Source organism: Pteronotus mesoamericanus, unplaced genomic scaffold (assembly GCF_021234165.1).
Source record: "Pteronotus mesoamericanus isolate MK-2021 breed Mesoamerican mustached bat unplaced genomic scaffold, CSHL_Meso_final contig_74, whole genome shotgun sequence".
NCBI lineage: Eukaryota > Metazoa > Chordata > Mammalia > Chiroptera > Mormoopidae > Pteronotus > Pteronotus mesoamericanus.
In genome coordinates this window covers 5,147,240-5,166,678 of record NW_026555247.1, presented here as the reverse complement: position 1 = coordinate 5,166,678, position 19,439 = coordinate 5,147,240, and the positions used below count along the sequence as shown (strand labels likewise).

Below are 19,439 nucleotides of genomic sequence, written 5' to 3'. Positions count from 1 at the left end.
TTTCAACTGTTGATGGGGATTTGCTCACCTATAGCAGATGAAGCACCAGGGGATCTAGAAAAGAAATTCCTAATTCATGTTATTTCTCTCTGCTAAAGGAAATGTATACTTGGAGCAAAATATTGAGGTCAGATAATTTCTTCCATTGAATGTCATTTAACCCTTTCTCTTAGTGGGAGAAGGGGCAGTATATAGACTATGAACATGACAAATGCATTTATGCACTACAAAATAAAATGAATGGATTATCTATTTATGTATTTATTAAATTATTTATTAATGTGATTAAAACTACAGAGGCTGCAGTTTTTTAAACAAAGAATTTTTTTTTTTTTTTTTTTTTTACCCTTACCCAGGCAAATTTTTTTCATTGCCTTTTTAGAGAGAAAGGAGGGGAGAAGAGCAACATCGATGTGCGAGAGAAGCATCGATTGGTTGCTTCCTGTCCATGCCAGGACCTGGAATTGAACTCACAGCCCAGGCATATATGCCCTGACAGGGAATTGAACCCACAATCTTTGGTTACGGGACAATGCTCCAACCACCTGAGCCACACTGGCCAGGGCAGACATGTTTTTATTAATTTTCATTTAGAGGTTATAGATTTATGCAGGCATTTAAATAATTTCCTTTATTGTTCAGTGCTAGTAGTTACTGGTGAAACTAGAGGCATACCAAGTGATCTTTAATAAAAGTAAAGCATTTAATGTATTGAACTTTCATCTATAAAATGATTTTGAACTATTAGATGGAGAGCTAGTACAAAGCTTAATGCATAACCCATCTTGATTAAATTACAGGTTCACCTCCCAAACAGCACAGTATACTCAATAACCAAACGTCTAAGACCAGTGATAACAGGTAAGGTATTTGTTTAATATATGAGGGGAGTCCCCCAAAAACCTTGGAACTTATTTATAAAAAATTATGTATTCTTACATGTTTAAACTTCAATCACTTCAGAGTACTTCCATTTGCTGTAGTACACCTATTGGGACATTTTTTCCTCTGCTCAAAACAGTTTTTGAACTCATCTATTTTTGATGCCTTTTAGTACCTCTGCTATTTTGTTTCATCTCTTTCAAATCGACAAAATGTTTCCCTTTGAGGACTCTTCTCCTCCTGGGAAACAAAAAAGAAGTTGCTCAGGGCATGATTGGTTGAATAGGGAAGGTGGGGAATGGGGGTAATGCTATTTTTTGGTCAAAAACTGGTGAACACTCAGTGCAGCTGAGAAGGCATGCTCGTAAATCACACATCATGAAATGGGCAAATGTGTTGAGTTGTCAAAAAAAAAATTTTCACTGAAGCTGAATGTAGCCGCTTGCATCGCCAGCTGGTACTCTGATACAGATGGGTTCCTAGAACACTCATCTAGGAGGGAAGCCTTTACTACAAGGAGCCTGCCTTCCAAAAGATATTTTGGGTTCCTTCGGGTCCCCCTTTATAAGGGTAAATATGACAACAGCTAAAAGATAAACGGAGGCATATTAATTTTATTTGAGCAAAGTAATTTTGAATTGAACAACATTCAATCTAGCAGATAGAAAGGAGCTTTGAGGAGCTGTACAAAATGATAGACTTTTATAGACAAAAGAGAGTGGAAACGACAGTGGGCAAAAAAAGGTGGGTTGGTTATGCAGTTACTTTCCTTCAGGGATGGCAGGGGTCTATCAGGCAGATCAGAGGATTCCTGATTGTTTAATATTCTATTTCTTGGAGAGCCAAAACTGTTTTGATGACTTGAGGCTAAGCAGAAGCCACTGCGATTTTGGTCTGCCTTCCTGTTTTTACATAATTTAAGGATTTTAACCTCTAAGTTTAAGTTTGAGAGATTTTTTGCCCCTAAAAAGTTGTGCTTGTTACCCCCTGTTTTTCACATAGAGAGATGGTTATATTCACAAATTCTCTTTTCATTGTGTATTTTTCCTGTGCCTATATATACTGTTTTACAGCTTTGCTCTTCTTTTTTTTTTACTTAATGTATTATGGGCATCTTTTTTTACCATCTTACTTCATTCTTTTAAAATCTGCATTAGATTTCATTCCTTACTTAACAGTTCATGTTATGGACATTTTGGTGGTTTCTGGTTTATTTCTATTAAAAAAAAAGGGTCCTGTAAAAAATACATTTATCTTTATGCACTTAGGTAATCTACTTCTAGGATAAATTTCATAGCTATAGGACTTAACCTCCATTTCCAAATTTCTCTCCCAAGTGGTTGTATCTGCTTATTCTTGGAGCAGATTGAGAAAGCTCCTTTACTCAAACCCCTTGAAATTCTGTGTTTTAAGTAGCTCAGAAGCTTTTTGTTTCATTTTTAATGTCAGAATTAAATTAAATCTGACTTATTTTACTTTACAGATTACTGAAAACAATGTTTAGGACAAACTGTAGTTATTCCAGTGGCTAAAACTATAAAACTTATTCCAACTGTAGAAAGTGCTGCAGTTTTTTATTTATTTTTGAACCTTAGTGTTCTTTGGGCTTTTCATCCCTGATATTTAAAAGGTTAGTTTTTCCCCCTTTGAGTTAAAATCTGTCAGTGTTATGTAGAAAATATTATTTTTTCCCCCTCCAGTAATTTGAAGTGATACAGATCTGTAACATTTAATAGTTTTTTTTTTGTTTGTTTTCTTAAAGGGAGACACCACTAAATCACTCTTGGCCTAAGAGTAATTCCCATTTGGAGATAACAATTCCAAAAGACTTGAAATTAAAAGAAGCAGAGAAAGCTGATGAAAAACAGTTGATCATAGTAAGTATACAACTTGACCTTTTGGGGGAAGTGTTGTCGTAAGAATTTTATTTATGCACATTGTTAGAAAATGAATTCATTTCTTTTTTTTTTCTTTTTGTCACCCTAAATCTTCATTATGGCAAAATTCTCAATAATTGTATCAAATTTCCCCTCAACTCCCAAGTAGTAAGTCCATCATAACAAATAATAAAATGATAAAAATTGAAATTTATATACTTAGTTTTATTTGTAACAGATTGATACTTTGTTACTTTAAATATGTCATTTTATCTTTTAGTACTTGGTTTACATATTAAAATAACATGGGTCTTAATACATAAAAATGATTTTAAATATCTGTATTTTAGTAGACATAATTTTAAAACCATATTTTACAGGAAGATAAATCAGTAGTTAGTTTGAAATAGAACATAGGTACTTTACAATTTGGTTGCAAGGTGGAAAAGAGGATGATCTTTTCATCAATTAAAAATCTAATTTGAATGAGTAAACACAATATAAAAAAATGAAGGGACCAAAATAATAGGGGCATTTAATGTAGTTTCAGTCAACATGATCAATAGGATTTTGGGGGACTATATGATTGATTCTAAGTTTAATAGGGGAGAACAACTTTGCAAGAATTGTCTAGAAATTTTTGAGAAGGATTAGTGAGGGAAAGATTTGTTTTACCTAGTTTAATAATGTTTCTGTTGTCAAATTAGTATGATAGTGAAACATGATTAGACAAGTAGAGCCTAGGACTGTACTGTCCAATATAATAGCCATATCTGGCTTTGGGAATTTGAAATGTGGCTCATCAGAATTGGGATATGCTGTAAGTGTAAATATATATACTGCATTTCAAAGATGGGTACAGAAAAGAATATTAAGTAAATCACTAATAAGTTTTTAAAATATTTAATACATGATAAAACTAATATTTGAGATATGTTTTGTTAATATGTTATAAATTAATTTCACTTTGCTTTTGCATTCTTTAATGCGGCTACTAGAAGATTTAAAATTACATTTGGGATCACATTTCTGTTGGGTGGTGCTGCTTGGGAAATGATGGTGGTGGTGGTGGTGGTGGTGGTGGTGGTGGTGGTGGTGGTGGTGATGATAATAACAGTTAGGCTTTTTTAATATATTTTTCAATGTACTCCACTCATATTTTAAAAGCATGAGATCAGTGCAGCTATTATTTCCCATTGATCAGTGAGGAAATTGGGGCAGAAATGCTTACCTCATTACTGTGAAAAGTAAGTGGATGAATGAATAAACAAAATGCGGTGTATATTGCAGTAAAATGCGGATGGAGTATTATTCAGCCTTAGGAAAGAAGGAAATTCTGACACGTGCTACAACATGGTTGAACTTTGGGGATATTATATGAAATAAGCCAGTCATTAAAGACAAAGACTGTGTGATTCCACTTCTGTGAGGTAGCTGGAGTAGTCAAGTTCATAGAGACAGAAAGGCCCAGATCACATTAACTGGCTGGAGGGAGAGAACAGCCGGCAGGGCAAGTCTGTGCTAAACTGTGCAGGTCAGAGTCCCTGGAGCACCTTCACTGCAGACACTCCTTTGAATCATTATTCTGAGGGAAGTCTTCCAGAACCAGGTAGTTAACCAGGAACTGGGTAGGAAGGGGGATTGGAGAGCTGTTTACTGGGTATAGAGTTTCAGTTTTGCAAAATGAAAAGAATTCTGGAGATTGGTTGTATAACACTGTAAATGTACTTAATATTACTGGACTGTGCACTTAAAAATGGTTAATATGGTAAATACTATGTTGTATATGTATGTCTTAATCACAGTTACAAATTGTTTTCTCTGCTTGAAATAATTTTGCAGATAATTAATTTTTGCGATAGTTTGAGTCATTTACAGTTAACTCCCCTTTAGTTTCATATACAATCTTTTCTTTACCATTTCATTTCTCTTTGTTATTTGACCCTAGTTCTAAGGCACTAAAGATACTGTTATTTTAGATTTTATTTTATTTTTTTAAGTAATTAGTTCAAATAGCACCACAGTTTTAGACCAGAAAGGGTAAAAAGGATTAAAAAAAATTTATTCTTAAAGTTAAATCATTTTGCTGAAATTTTCTTGTTGAATAAGGTCAAGAATAGAAAACATTTTGTAAACAATTACTAGTTCACAGTGCAGGCATGAATTACTGGAGAATAGGTGATTGTCGTCAGTCTTCGGTACGTATTTAATATAAAGATTTAATTTTAGATTTTGTCAAGATTTTCAGGTGACATCAAAATACTCATTAATATCTACAAGCTAGAATAAAATCATTAAAGAGAACAGACTTTTAAGGTATTAAAAAGAGTGTGTACAACACTTATTTTCTCTAAACTTTAGCAGTATAAATATTGCAGATAAAAAAAATACTTATTTGTAGAGTATTTTGGTATTTGGGGGATTTAAGGACTAAGATTGTAGTTAGTGTTAAAGATATTTCTTGGTTCCTTTCAATTGTTACTAAATGCTGTGGAGTGAGTGATGAGATTACTAAAATGGAGACAGTTTGTGATAAAATTGCAGACAGATTTCAAAGATTAACATCTTCATTTTTGTAATCAACATTGTATGTTATTTATTATAGATTAAATACTTCTTATTTTATCTTCATACCATAGCTTTAGAGGGTAAAGTCCTACAATTATTCTTTTGGGAGAAAAAAACCTTTTGTTTGTTTTTTATAAATAGGATGCAGGACAAAAAAGATTTGGAGCAGTTTCCTGTAATGTTTGTGGCATGCTTTATACAGCTTCAAATCCAGAAGATGAAACACAGCATCTGCTCTTCCACAACCAGTTTATAAGTGCTGTAAAATATGTGGTAAGTGCAATTCATGATTTCTAAAATGCAGAATTTTAAGGAGATGAGCTGCCAAATTTAAGTCATTGAAAAATTTCTCTTTTTAGGAAATGGTAATATATATAAACCTCTTGTATATATGGGGCTCATTGTAAAACAAAGCTAAACATAAAAACCAGCTAATTTGTTCTGTCTGGTTTATGTTGTGGGATTTTTTATTTGTTGTATTTTTAAGGTAGTTAATGTAGCTCTTCTAACAAGTAATACTATTCAACTCAGTATTTTTTAAAGTTTCTTTTGATTTTAATAATTATTAGCTATTGATCAGTCTGTTTAATATTATATAACTTGACACAACTTTTTATTTGGGGATTGGTTGAGCTATATGATTATACCAAAAAGATGGTTTTGGGTTTTCCTTTACCTTCTTTGGTATCATGAGAGGTTTTCTTTATAAAATTTAAAAAGAAGGTTAAGATGTAAGAATTTGTAGTATACTAAAAAAAAAAAAAAATCCCACAAAGTAAATAAGTTCTAGTTTATTTTTTTAATGTATGTATACTTGAGGCATAAGCATTATTTACTATTTGTTTCAATAAATAGCTGTTTTAAACAAATTTGAACCATTTTATATATTTTATGAAAATTGTAATTGCTGTTTACCTGTATCTGAAATGGGATCTATTTTTATTCTATACATGTTACCTTCAGTCTGTACACTCACATTAATAAGACCTCCAGGATATCTGAACTGAGATCACCAATTCATTTCATGTAGGCCTTTTATAGGCACCAAATGTTGGATTATTTAAAGATCTTTATTGACTTCAGTTAAATTTGTATCCTTACCTTTGGTTGAAGGGTTCATATTCATTGTTTCATTTATCCAGTTACTTCTACCCAAGATAGGTGGGGGTTTTCTTTTTATGGTTCCTTACTATGGCAATCATTTATATTTCTTATTTCATCTACGTTTTTCACACATACCACCTCCTACCACTTAACTAAATAAAATATAAGGTGTGTGTGGACAAAAAATATTTATAGCTTAGATATTGATTAATCTTTGAAATTGTATTTTTCTGATTTGCCTATATTAATATCCTTACAACTTGAAAATAAAAATATTTCTGTCAGGTAGCTAAATTATAGTATACTTCAGGGATAAAAATGATTTCAGTTTATTTTACATACCTGAATCTGATATAAGTTAGTTAAATGAGTTCTGCTTAATTTACCTTATTTGATTCTTATCATCAGTTTCCTAATATTATAAAAGATTAGGCTTAAAAGGCTTAATTCTGCATCTCAAGGAATTTCTTGATTTCTGAGAAGCATTAAAAAAATCAATTAGAAAATATGTACTCTACTCTCCATAGTACCAAGGGAAATGGTTTATGGAACAAGGTGGAGTCATCTTCCAAACAAATTCTAGGTCTTGTAAACTATAAAGAAATGTAGCAGTTTAGGGAAAACTGATTTGTGCCCCAGTTTTCCTCCTCCTCCCCCTTTTCCCTTGATGGGACAGAGCTATGGGTTATTTTATTTGTTTTTGAAATAAGCTGAAGAGAAGGAATTGAGTTTAGCCATTGGCCATCCTTTGCTAACATCAAGGTCATAATCTTTGTTGTTCTTTTTTTTAATGTAGGTATACATAGAGTCTAAGGTAGAAACTACTCCAAAGCATTGTAACATTCTTTTTAGTGTATGGAAAGAGAATAAAAACATACCCATATTAAAGATGTTCTGCTGTGATCACAGCTCTGGATTTTTGGTTGTGACATTAAACACTTACTGGGTACCTAGTATTGTGTTTTAGCATTGTGTCTCCCCCCATTTTTTTGTTAAGGTATAATTGACTATTAAGCACTCTTAAGTGTTTAACAAACTACATTTTTTAAATGCCAGTTATATCTTATATTTGTTTCTTGGAGAGAAGCACATAGAAAAGAAGTCATATGGTGCCCTGGCTTTAATGCATTTTAAACAGTGTTCAGGGACCTGAAGTGAAATTTTGTTATATTAAGACTATATAAAATAGAATAAATTAGAACAAAGAGTTTTACTAAAAGAGTTTTAAAGTTTTAATCAAACACTCCAGAAAATAAGTTAAATAGCTTTTCCTTACAGTAAAAATTTTCCCTTAGACATGGGTAAATGTCTATGATTGGTAAAAATGGCCAAAGACCTGTTTTCAAAAAATTAAAACAATTTTAAATTATATAGTCATAGTAGAAATTAATGTCCACAAAACCTATTTTTTGTTGACTGAAATATATTCTTTTTTTCCTTATCCTCGTTGGTCTGGGGTAGGGGAGAGAGTGATGTTGCTCTTTCTTTGTTCCTTTATTGTATTCCATTTGCTTCATTGACACCATTTCCTCAACTGAGGATATTTTTTCATTGCTTTTTAGAGAGAGAGAAACATCTTTTGGTTGCCTTCTCCTCCCCTAACTGGGGATTGAACCTGAAACCTGGGTGTGTGCCCTGACTAGGAAGTGAACCTGGGACCTTTTTCTCTATGGGACGACACTCCAACCAACTGAGCCACACTGGTCAGGGTTTTGGAGGGAATGCATTTTATCTGACTTAACTAGAAGCTATTGAGGAAAGAACCTCTTAATACTTCAGGGAGACCTGGACTCTGGTTTAGACCTGGGAACACTTCAGTTTCCCTTCATGAACTAAGATACTGTTTCCTAAAGGTGTGAAGAGAAAGCAGAAAAAATTCTCCCTAGACCATTGAGTCATATCGTCAGGCCAAGAATCTATCCAGACCTCAACTGTATTTTGAGCTTTTAGTAATGCAGAAGAGGAATAATGTTTGGGTTCTTTGCAAAGATCCTCATAACTTAATCCTTTTTTGTCTGTTCTTACCTTTTTTGAATTAACATCTGACTGATGCTCTGTGGCAGTGGAGGGCCCTACTCTTAGGGTATATGAAATGCCCTTGCCTTCAAGTTTAGGAACAAAATATGAAAGAAGTGAAAAGTTAACAATAAAATATTTAAGTGACTATTAAAACTATAGATTAGTATTAACAATTTAGATAAAATGTAAATTAGCTTTGCAATTTAGAAGTGATAATTACTTCACTAGAACAGTAATGAGAGAGGGGAGTTTGTTTCCATGGGTGAAGAGGAATTAAGATTTGATTTTTTTTAAAAATAGTTTATAAGGATGTCATCTATGGTTAGTAGCATTGTATAACTAATGAGAAAGCTTAACATCATGGTGGGGAATAATGAGTAGATCTTTTTTACTGAATCAGAGATTTTTATAGGTTAAAACACTAGAAAAATGCATCAAGTCAGATTGTGATATTTTCATTTTGAATGCCCTGTGGACTTAATTGTTTCCATTCTCTTAGATGTTGAAGAATTTTGAGCATTGTGAATCAGACAGTTAAGTTTAAATAATGTTGAAATAATATTTTGGTGTCAGGAGGGAAATATTTCAGTGGCATATAGGGAGAGTAGTACAAGCTGTGTGTAGTGCTGAATTATGGCATTGGTGGAAATGGGGAGAAGTTTATGACAAGGAAAACTTTGAAGAAAGGTTTGACAGATCCCTGATTGGCCCAGAGCTGTACTATCCATTATAGTAGCGCTAAGCCTAAAATGAAAAATGCTGTTCCTTAGTTACGCTAGCCAGTGATCAGGCTACCATATTAGTGTACATGTAGAACATTTGTATTGCCAGAGAGAGCTCTGTTGACAGTGCTGCTGCAGAAAGTTGAGTCAAGGAAACCAGTAACTCTTGCTTAACCTTTAATTCCTTTTATGTGAAATTTGAATACATATAAATTTATTCCTGAATACTTTTTCTATCTTCCTTTGGAAGGTAATCAGGATAAAAAACAAAACTGGGTATTAGAGAAAAGAGAAGTAAATAGTAGAGTAGGAATAGAGATTTTAACATGTTGGAAATGAAAGGGAATCTAAAGCAAAATAGCCTTGGCCCTTGGAACTATACTTTGGCACCACTGGGGAATAGGGAGCAGGTAGGAGGACTCAGAGCCAGGTCAGAGAATTTGGTTCGAGTTTCCCTGCTTGAAGGTAAGGCTATGATACCCTATTGAAAATAGAGAAAGTCTTTAGAAACGGTAGGAATTTGGTACATAAAAGTTACCAAACATTTTATATCTTGGTTTTGTTTCTGTCTTCCCTGACCCTGATTTTTCATTTTTCTACTTCATTGTGTGTTAAAGGCTTAAAATATTATAGTATATAGATATAGGATGAGAGCAGCACTTTAAATCTTACAAAGTAATTTTGCTTTGGGATGGAAGGGTATATAATGGAGGAAAAATGCCTTAGAATAAGTGTTGCAACAAATTTTTACATTTTTAGAAAGACTTAACAAACTCTGGGAAAGGAATATCTGTAACATATATAGTGGCAAATAAAAAACATTTCCTATCTGTTTTTTCTCTACTTCCCTGTACTCATTACTTCAAGCTGGAAACTTCAGAATATCTTTTCATTTTCTTTTTACCTACCCCTTATACTCATTACAATTGTAAAGCTCATTTTCAAAATAGATTTCAAGTCCTCCCATTTTTGTCATGTTCACTGCTACCACTCTGAACCAAGCTGCCACCATTTTTTACCTGGGCCACTCATGTAATGCTTTCCTAACTGGACTCCTAGCTTCCTTATTTCCCTGCAGTCATTCTCCATGGTGTCCATAGCAGTCTTAAAAACTTAAATCAAATTATGTCCTTTCTCTATTTATACTCCAGTGAACTCTGATTACACATAGTTTAAAATCCTGGGTATTTACTGTGGCATCCAGGCTTCACGTATTCCCCCTCCTCTTACCTCTTCTTCTAACACTCTTCTTACTTGATACACTACATTAATATAGCCTTTCCTTCTGTTCTTAGAAGAGCTCCTGCCAGTGAGCAGTGGGGTCTCAACAAGTACATTGAAATTTTTTTTTTAAGATTATATTTATTTTCAGAGAGAGGAGAAGGGAAGGAGAAGGAGAGGGAGAGAAACATCTGTTGGTTGCCTCTCACATGCAACTGGGGACCTGGTTGTAAACCCAGGCATGTGCCCTGGCTGGGAATTGAACTAGCGACCTTTGGTTCGCAGTGGGTTCGCAGTGCGGCACTCAGTCCTCTGAGCCACACCAGCCAGGGCAACAAATACATTGAATTAAAGAGAGGCCCTGGCTGGTGTGGCTCAGTGGATTGAGTGCAGAACTGCGAAGCAGAGGGTTGCCACCTTGATTCCCAGTCAGGGTGCGGTCCTGGGTTGACTGCCAGGTCCCCAGTATGGGGTGCTCGAGAGGCAACCACACATTGATGTTTCTCTCCCTCTCTTTCTCCCTCCCTTCCCCTCTCTCTAAAAAATAAATAAATAAAATCTTTTTTTAAAAGAGTGAAATTTGATCCAAAACCACAGGAGAGTGATCCGTTATCTAATATAAAAATGAAATTAAGCCAGAAGATTTTTCAGGACTTTGGCAGCTCTATTTATTTTAAATCATTGAGAATTACTACTATAAATATCTTTTGGGTGATATAGAACATATTTTCTGTATTCGATACAGGTTAGGTAAAATAAAATTAATTAGTAGAGTACTTCAAAATACGTAAAGCAGCCTCAAATTGAATTTATTGTGACAATTAGAGGTTTAGTAACTAGGTTTGCATATAGAATTATATACTTTTCTGAATTTAGGTGCTAAAGTGGTTCATTCTTCATTTAGAAAAATAGTCAAAATAATGCTTTTTCTTTCTAAGATGTAAGAGGTTATAATACGTCATTTTATACTAGTGGTTTTTCTTTAGTTTGTATTTAACATTTTATAAAATAATGTTTCTAATCTCTCAGAGTTTCAGTTTCTCTGCTGGAATCCTATTTTTTACATAGTGTGATCGTCTTGTCCTTTAAATCGTTAACACATTTATAATAGAAATTGTAAAGCTTTCCTGCCACTTAAACATCTGGGTCATCATGGGACCTGTTTCTGTTGACTTGCTTCCTCTTGATTTTGGAGTCATAATTTCCTATTTCTGTCCTTGGTCTCATTAAGTTTTTTTTTTTAGTAGACACTGTTTTTTAGAACAGTTTTAGGTTTATAGTGAAATTGAACAGAAAGAAGAGAGTTCCCAAATACCCCTGACACCCATATATGCTGTGTCCTGCACCAGAGTGGTGCATTTGTTACAGCTGACCAACCTACATTAGCATATCATCGTTACTCAAAGTCCATAGTTTATATTAGTGTTTACTCTTGGTATTGTACGTTCCATGTATATGATTCCATGGGTTTTGAGAAATGTGTCATGTAAAATAGTGTGATCGCCCTAAAAATCCTCTTTTCCATCTTTTCATCCTTGCCTCTTCCCAACTCCTGGCACAATTGATCTTTTTGCCATCTCCATAGTTTTGCTGTTTCCAGAATGTCATGTAGTTGGAATCACACAGTATGTAGTCTTTTCAGATTGATACCTTTCACTTAGTAATGCATTTAAAACGGCTCCATGTCTTTTCATGGTTTGATAGTTCACTGTTTTTTTTTGTGCTGATTAATATTTCATCGCCTGGATATATCTAAATTTATTTATCTAGTCACCTACTGAAGAACATCATGGTTGTGTCCAAGTTTTGGTAATTATGAATAAAGCTGCTGTAAACATCCATATGCGAGTTTTTGTGTGGACATGTTTTTAACTTGGGTGTACAGCCTGTGTACCACAAGTGGCCCAAATGGCTATGCATGCAGCCCAACATAAAATTGTAAATTTACGTAAAACATTTGTTTTATACTAAGTTTTATAACTTAGATATGTACATTTCCTATATTAGTGATCACAAATTTGGGACCTGCTTGATGGTTTTAAAAGATTATCAAAAGGGCCGCTCCATAATTGGTTATTATGTGAGGACTTTTTTGCTTATCTGTGGTGGCAGATATCACAAAAATTATGCATGGACCTTTTTTTTTGCTCATTAGTTAGTTTTTGTTAGTGTTTGTGTATTTATTAAAAGGTTTTATTTACTTATTTTTAGAGAGGGGAAGAGAGGGAGAGAAACATCAATGTGTGATTGCATTTCACACGCCCCTCTGCTGGGGGCCTGGCCTGCAACCCAGCCATGTGCCCTGGCTGGGAATTGAACCAGGAGTCGTTTGGTTCTCAGGCCGGCGCTCAATCCCCTGAGCCACACCAGATAGAGCTTTTTGTGTATTTAATGTGTGGCCCCAAGACAACTCTTCTTCTACTGTGGCCCAGAAATGCCAAAAGGTTGGGCACCCCTGTTTTAATTCCTTTTTGTAAGTGCCAAGGAGTGTAATTGCTGAAACATATGTTAGTTTTGTATGTATGCCACAGAATTTGACTGTTGGAGCTTATGTTTGGTTTTGTAATAAGCTGCCAAACTGTGTTCCAAAGTGGCTGTACCATTTTGCATTCCCTCCAGCAGTGAATTAGATTTCCTGTTGCTCCTCATCCTTGTCAGCATTTGGTGTCAGTGTTCTGGGTTTTGGCTATTCTCATAGGTGTGTAGTGGTATCTTGTAGTTGTTTTAATTTGTGGTTCCCTGGTGACAAGTGATGTGGAGCATCTTTTATTTATTTATTTATTTTTTAAGTTTTTATGGTATTTTATTGACTAGGCTATTACTGTTGTCCTAATTTATCCCTCTTAGGCCCCCTCCACCCAGCACCCCCCACTCTCTCAGGCAGTCCCCCCACTACTGTTCATCTCCATGGGTCCTGCATATAAGTTCTTTGGCTACTCTATTTCCTATACTATACTTTACACCCCCATGATTATTCTGTAACTACCTACTTGTTCTTCTTAATCCTCACCTCTTCACCCATTCTCCTCCTATCTCCCTCCTATCTGACAAACCTTCTGGTAACTAACCTCTTTTCTCATTCCTTTAAGGTTATATCTTTATCTTTAACCTTTGGCTTTTTAATAATGATGTGTCCCTAGTGGGCCTCTTTGCATCCATCATAACTGGGATTCTCTGTGCTTCCTGGACTTGCACGTCTATTTCCTTCACCAAATTAGGGAAGTTTTCTTTAACTATTTTTTCAGATAAGAGTTCCAATTTCTTGCTCCGTCTCTTCTTCTGACATCCCTATGAAGCGAATGTTGGATTTCTTGAAGTTGTCCCAGAGACTGCTTATACCATCCTTGTTTTTTTGGATTCTTTTTTCATCTTGTTCTGATTGGTTGTTTTTTGCTTCCTTATGTTCCAAACCATTGATGTGATTCTGGGCTTCATCCATTCTACTGTTGTTTCCCTGTCAATTATTCTTTATTTCAATTAGTGTATCCTTCGTTTCTGATTGGGTCTTTTTTATGTTGTTGCAGTCCTACTAAGTTCCTTGAGCATCCTTATAACCAGTGTTTTGAATTCTGCATCTGATAGATTGCTTATCTCCATTGCATTTAGCTCTTTTTCTGGAGTTTTGACCTGTTCTTTCATTTGGGCCATGTTTCTTTGTCATCTTATTTTGGCAGCCTCCCTGTGTTTGTTTCTGTGTATTAGGTAGAGCTGCTATGACTCCATGTCTTGGTAGTGTTGTCTAATGTAGTAGTTGTCCTGTAGGGTCCAGTGTCACAGCCACCCCTATCACCCAAGCTAAGGTGTGCCCTTTGTGTGCCTTGGTTGCTGTTGGCAGATCAATGGGAGGGATTTATCTAGCCCAGTCAGCTGCAGTCTCCACCGTCCATGGAGGATCAGCAGTGCAGGAGGCAGGGTGGTGGTGCTCTGATATGATCTGTAGTTGTCCACTGGGTGTGTTGGCTTCCCGGGTGGTGCAGACCAAGGTCAGCTCCCACCTGTGTTTTGCCCAGGGCATCCTGCCTGAGCTATAAAGCAATCTGGGATGCCTGCTACTTGCTGGGTTTGGAGATTCCCAGGTGAAGACAAGTTGTGAATCTAATCTGGCTGCCGCTAGGGCTCACTGAAGCCAGCTGTTGCTTGTTTGTTAGGATTTTGGAACTAAGGCTAGCCGTTCTTTTGGAGAAGCACCGTGGGTGGGCCTGTAAGCTGGGTGGAGTGGAGTCTCGATCTCAAAGGTGAGTCACACAGTGTTAGCTAGGTTGATGGAGTCTCAGAACTGGCACCAGCCTATCAACTCTCGGGGGAGGGCTCAGCAGAAAGGCAGTGGTCTCTGCTCGACTTGATGCTAGACACTTCAGTCTCTTCCTCTATACCACTGGTGCCCTTCAGACTGCCACCCTGGTGCTGGAGCTCGGGGGGAGTGAATCTGAGTGGATGAATCTGTGTGTGAGTTTCCCAAGAGGAACTGCTTGGGGTTCCAGCAGCCTCTTCCACCGACTCAATCCCCTCTGGTTTTTGCAGACAGAAGTTTGCAGGCAGAAGATGGGGACTTATCTTTCTGGCACTGGAATCCTGGGCTGGGAGGCCTGGTGTGGGTTTGGGACTCCTTGCTCTGGAGATATCCCTCCCGAATTTTTGTCCACATGTGTGTGGGGCCAGCCTGTTTTGTGTCCACACACCTCCTAACAGTCTGGATGGATGTGGTTTCTTCAGTTCCACCAGACTTCCATTCAACTGGATTTCTTACGTTCCTGAATGATGGTGGTTCTATATTTTAGTTGTAATTTTGATGTGGTTGTGCAAAGAGGCAAGCTATATCTGCCTATGTTACCATCTTGACTGGAAGCTGTTGTGGAACATCTTTTAACATGCTTATTTGCCAGTTGCGTATCTTTTTTGGTGAGGTATCTGGTTAGGTTTTTGGCTCATTTTTTAACAGGCTGATCAGCTTTCTTTAAAAAAAATTTTTTAAATGATTTTATTTATTTTTAGAGAGGGGAAGTGGGCAAGAGAGGGAGAGGAACATCGATGCATGGTTGCCTCTCAAACCTCCCCCTCCTGGAGACCTGGCCCGCAACCCAGGCATGTGCCCTGGCTGGGAATCAAACTGGTAACCCTTTGATTTGCAGATGGGCATTCAGTCCACTGAGCCACACCAGCCGGGGCTGTTAATTTCTCATTGTTGAATTTGTAGAATGCTTTGTATTACAATTTTGGGTAACAACCACTGATCTGAGAGGTCCATGTAAATATTTTCTCCCATTCATGGCTTGTCTCCTCATGCTCTTGACATTGACTTTTGCAGAGCAGAAGTTCTTAATTTTAATGAAGTCCAGCTTATCAATTCTTTCTTTCATGGAATGTGCCTTGGTGTTGAATGTAACAAGTCATCAAACCCAAGGTTTTCTGGGTTTCCTCATTTGTTATTCTAGGAATTGTATACTTTTGCAGTTTATATTTAGGTCTATCCATTTTGAGTTAATTTTTCTGAAGAATGTCAGGTTTTTGTCTCAGTTCTTTTTTTCTTCTTTTGCATGTGGATGTTTAGTTGTCATAGCACCATTTGTTTAAAAATATCTCCACTGTGTTGCTGTTGCTACTTTATCAAAGATCAGTTGACTGTATTTATGTGGGTCTGTTTCTGGGCTTTCTATTCTGTTTCATTGATCTGTTTGTTTCTTCTTTTTACTAATATAACATCATCTCAATTAAAGTAGCTTTATAGTAGTATATCTTGTTATGAGATAGTGTCAATCCTGTGATGATGTTGTTCTCCTTCGATATTATATTGACCATCTGTCTCCTTTGCCTCTCTATGTAAACTTTAGAATCAAAGTCTCTTGATACTCACAAAATAATTTGTTATGAATTTCACTGGGATTGCATGGAATCTGTCGATCAAGTTGGAAAGAACTGACCTCTTGACAATATTGGGTCATCCTATCTGATCTCATAAGTTTTTATTGGACTTTGGACGTTGTGTGTAAAAGAACAGTAAATACTGAAGTAGATAATCTCTTTCCCTCGCCCTAAGTAAGATCTTTTCTTTTTTTCTGTCATCAACTGTGGTAAGGGGACTGATCTCTTAGATCTAAATAGGAATTGAGTTGGGTTGACATTTTAGTTTTCCCATCCATTTTTAAAAAAAATTTTTTTAAAAAGGTTTTATTTATTTACTTTTTAGAGGGAGGGGAGGGAAGGAGAGAAACATTGCTGTGAGAGAGAAACATTGATTGGTTGCCTCTCGCACTCCCCCCAACAGGGGACCTGGCCCACAACCAAGGCATGTTTCCTGACTGGAATGGAACTGATGACCTTTTAGTTCACAGGCGAGCACTCAACACACTGGCACTCAACCCACTGAGCCATACCAGCCAGGGCCATCTCGGTGTTTAATGTCTTGAGTTTGGGATCAAGCACCTCTCTCCAGCAGGAATTGAGGATCTAAAACTTCATAGGGTGCAGTTATCTCTCTACCTTCCAGCCCAACTTGGCAGATATCCCATGTTAGAGAGAGTTGGTGTTTGGAGAAAACTGACATGCCTGCTCATTTATGGCCATTAGGAATTCAATTATTTTTTCCTTGTACCAGAGCAGAAGACTCTTCTTCTTGTCTCTACCTATGGCATTTCTGCCTTTTGCCCATACTCCCAGATTTGGTCAGTGTCTCTGCTCTCCTAGGAATGGCTAGCTCATCTTGGGAAATCAGTCCATAGCTCTTGAGTGCCTTTAAAAAAAAACAAGCCTTTCAGTTTGTTGGGTGTTTTCTTGTTACAACAGAAACAGTGATCTCTTGTGATAATCTTATCCTAACTGGGAGTACTGCTCCCAAAGATGTACCTTTTGAGAACATTTTTCAGCAATGGATTTGGAGGCTGCTTTTATATTTTTGGATGTAGAGGTGGAATGGAGTTTGGTCCATGAGTTACTAAAAATCATGAGCAATGTTGATGAGGTCAGTAGATTTGCTCACTATGCCCCAAATGCCCTTGAGATGAGATTTATATCAAATAAAATATTTTTTTATATACTAGGAAGTTACTGCTATAAGTTGAAAAGTGCTTAATTGGTGCATCTTAATGCAGAGATGTTTAGGTTTCCTTAGTATTTGAGAATGACAGGAGAGAAAAGAATCTCATAATTCCTCTTATTTGACATTTTAGTAGATTCAATGCAAGTATATCTTGTGAGATATATTATTCCTATAGTAATAGATTTTTAAGTAATTACAGTAGTTCTCTTAACTGACACAATTGGGTGAATGGCATCAGTTAATTTTAAAAACCCGATTCAAGTGGAAACCCTATCAGAATACCCAACTAATGGCAGCTTTAAATCACAAGGCTACATTTTCTTAACAAGAAGTCTGTAGGTACATAGTCTTAGGGTTGTTCTGTGCAAAAATTCAACAGTAGTATTATGAATGCTCGCTATTTCTTATTTGGTGATCTCTCCTTACTGTGTTGACTTTCTGGCTTCCAGTTGTAACCTCATGGTCCTTAGAGTAGGCTGCTGTAGTCCAGATACCATGTTTAAATTTAAAACAGGATTGTTGGTTGGGATAAGTACTCTTTCATACAGTGTCCTTCAAATGATTTTTGCCTTCTGTCAGTGAAGGACAGCTTTTTCTGAAGCTCTGAAAAGTTCTCTTTGTCTCCTATACCACAGCTGGGTCTGGTAGCCATCCTTAGCTCCAAAGAGCTAGGAAAGCAAGAATCTGGCAAAAACAAATAAGATGATGATTGGTTTATGGCAGTGGTTGTCAAGGTAGGGCGATGGGATATTTGTAACAACTTCTATTAGGGAGCATGTGAAGAGTATTGTTGACGTTTAGTGGGCAGGGGCTGAGGGTGCTAAACATTCTGTAATGCAGTCTGACAGTTTCAAAGAAGATAGAATGTCTAACCTAAAATGTCAGTAATAGCTCTGTTACTAAGTACTGGCTTCTGGCTTACACTAATCTTAATTTATTGTTGGAAATGCATATATTACCACCCAAATAAAATGGAGCAAAAAAAGGGGGAGGGGGAGGAATGGCCGTGGGATAGGCAAAGGACAGTGTCTTTTATATGGTCATTACACAATTTAAACATATTATAACTTGAAACATATAAATGTATATTAAATATAATTGATGTTTGGAAACTGTTTCTTTGAGTATGGATCCCCTGATTAATTTAGCTTTGTTTCTTCTAATGTAAATAAATTACACAGATGTCCTTTATGATGTACTTTAAAAAAGAAATACAGCAAGAATGTAGACATTGCAAAATAATCTTAAGAGTCTAGGAACAGAATAATTCTTTTTATAGTTCTGATTTTTTTCCAGAGTATTGTACCATTTTCACTAAAACAACTATATTTGCACTTTATTTTTTTGGGTTTAGATAATATTTTATTGTATCATATAGTTAAAAGAATAAATTGGTGTAAACAAGTCCAGGAACAGACAAATGACTACTGGTAATTATGTCACTCAGTTGTGGAATACAGAAGTAATTTATTGGTCATGAGTTGTTTGGTGTGTTCCAGGCATCTGTTTTTATTACCCAGAGAAAAGTGAGCATTGGTTAATCCAGTAAATTGATTAGGTGGATATTAATCAACTAAGTAACTAAGTAACTAAAATACTAAGATACTAAGTAACATTTGAATGTTACTGCCATATATTAAAATATCTAATAGCACAAACTGAGCTCTAGACTTTTTCCTGAATGGTACATTGGGTTACTTCAATAAAGACCAGATTTCATCACTTAGATTTTTTGTTTTTCTTAAGCAGAAGCTATTAAGAACAAAACATACTATGTGTCTCTCATGAAAACCTATTCCTCAGGACTTAATTTTTCACAGGGAATGGTGAGATAATCATTAAAAAATACAGGATGTTTGAAGGGTGGAAAAATAACTTTTGAAAAATACCTGTTGCTCTCTTAATCATGCATATTGAGTTCCTTTCAGAGTAATTTTTAAAATTGAATTTTAGTATCATATGATCTTTTAATTATGAAAAAGCATTATTGAAAAAATTCTATTATATATTATT

General features: G+C 35.8%; 1 protein-coding gene across 2 annotated transcripts in view; it reads left to right on the top strand.

Annotated features, from left to right (window-relative positions):
- The window catches only part of ESCO1 (establishment of sister chromatid cohesion N-acetyltransferase 1), a 69,533-nt gene that overhangs the window by 31,894 nt on the left and 18,200 nt on the right, over positions 1-19,439 (top strand). For both annotated transcript variants that reach the window (XM_054583435.1, XM_054583434.1), the window contains 3 exons: positions 801-861; positions 2,645-2,759; positions 5,469-5,600. In XM_054583435.1, the coding sequence (XP_054439410.1) occupies positions 801-861; positions 2,645-2,759; positions 5,469-5,600 (308 nt within the window). The remainder of the gene's footprint in view (positions 1-800; positions 862-2,644; positions 2,760-5,468; positions 5,601-19,439) is intronic.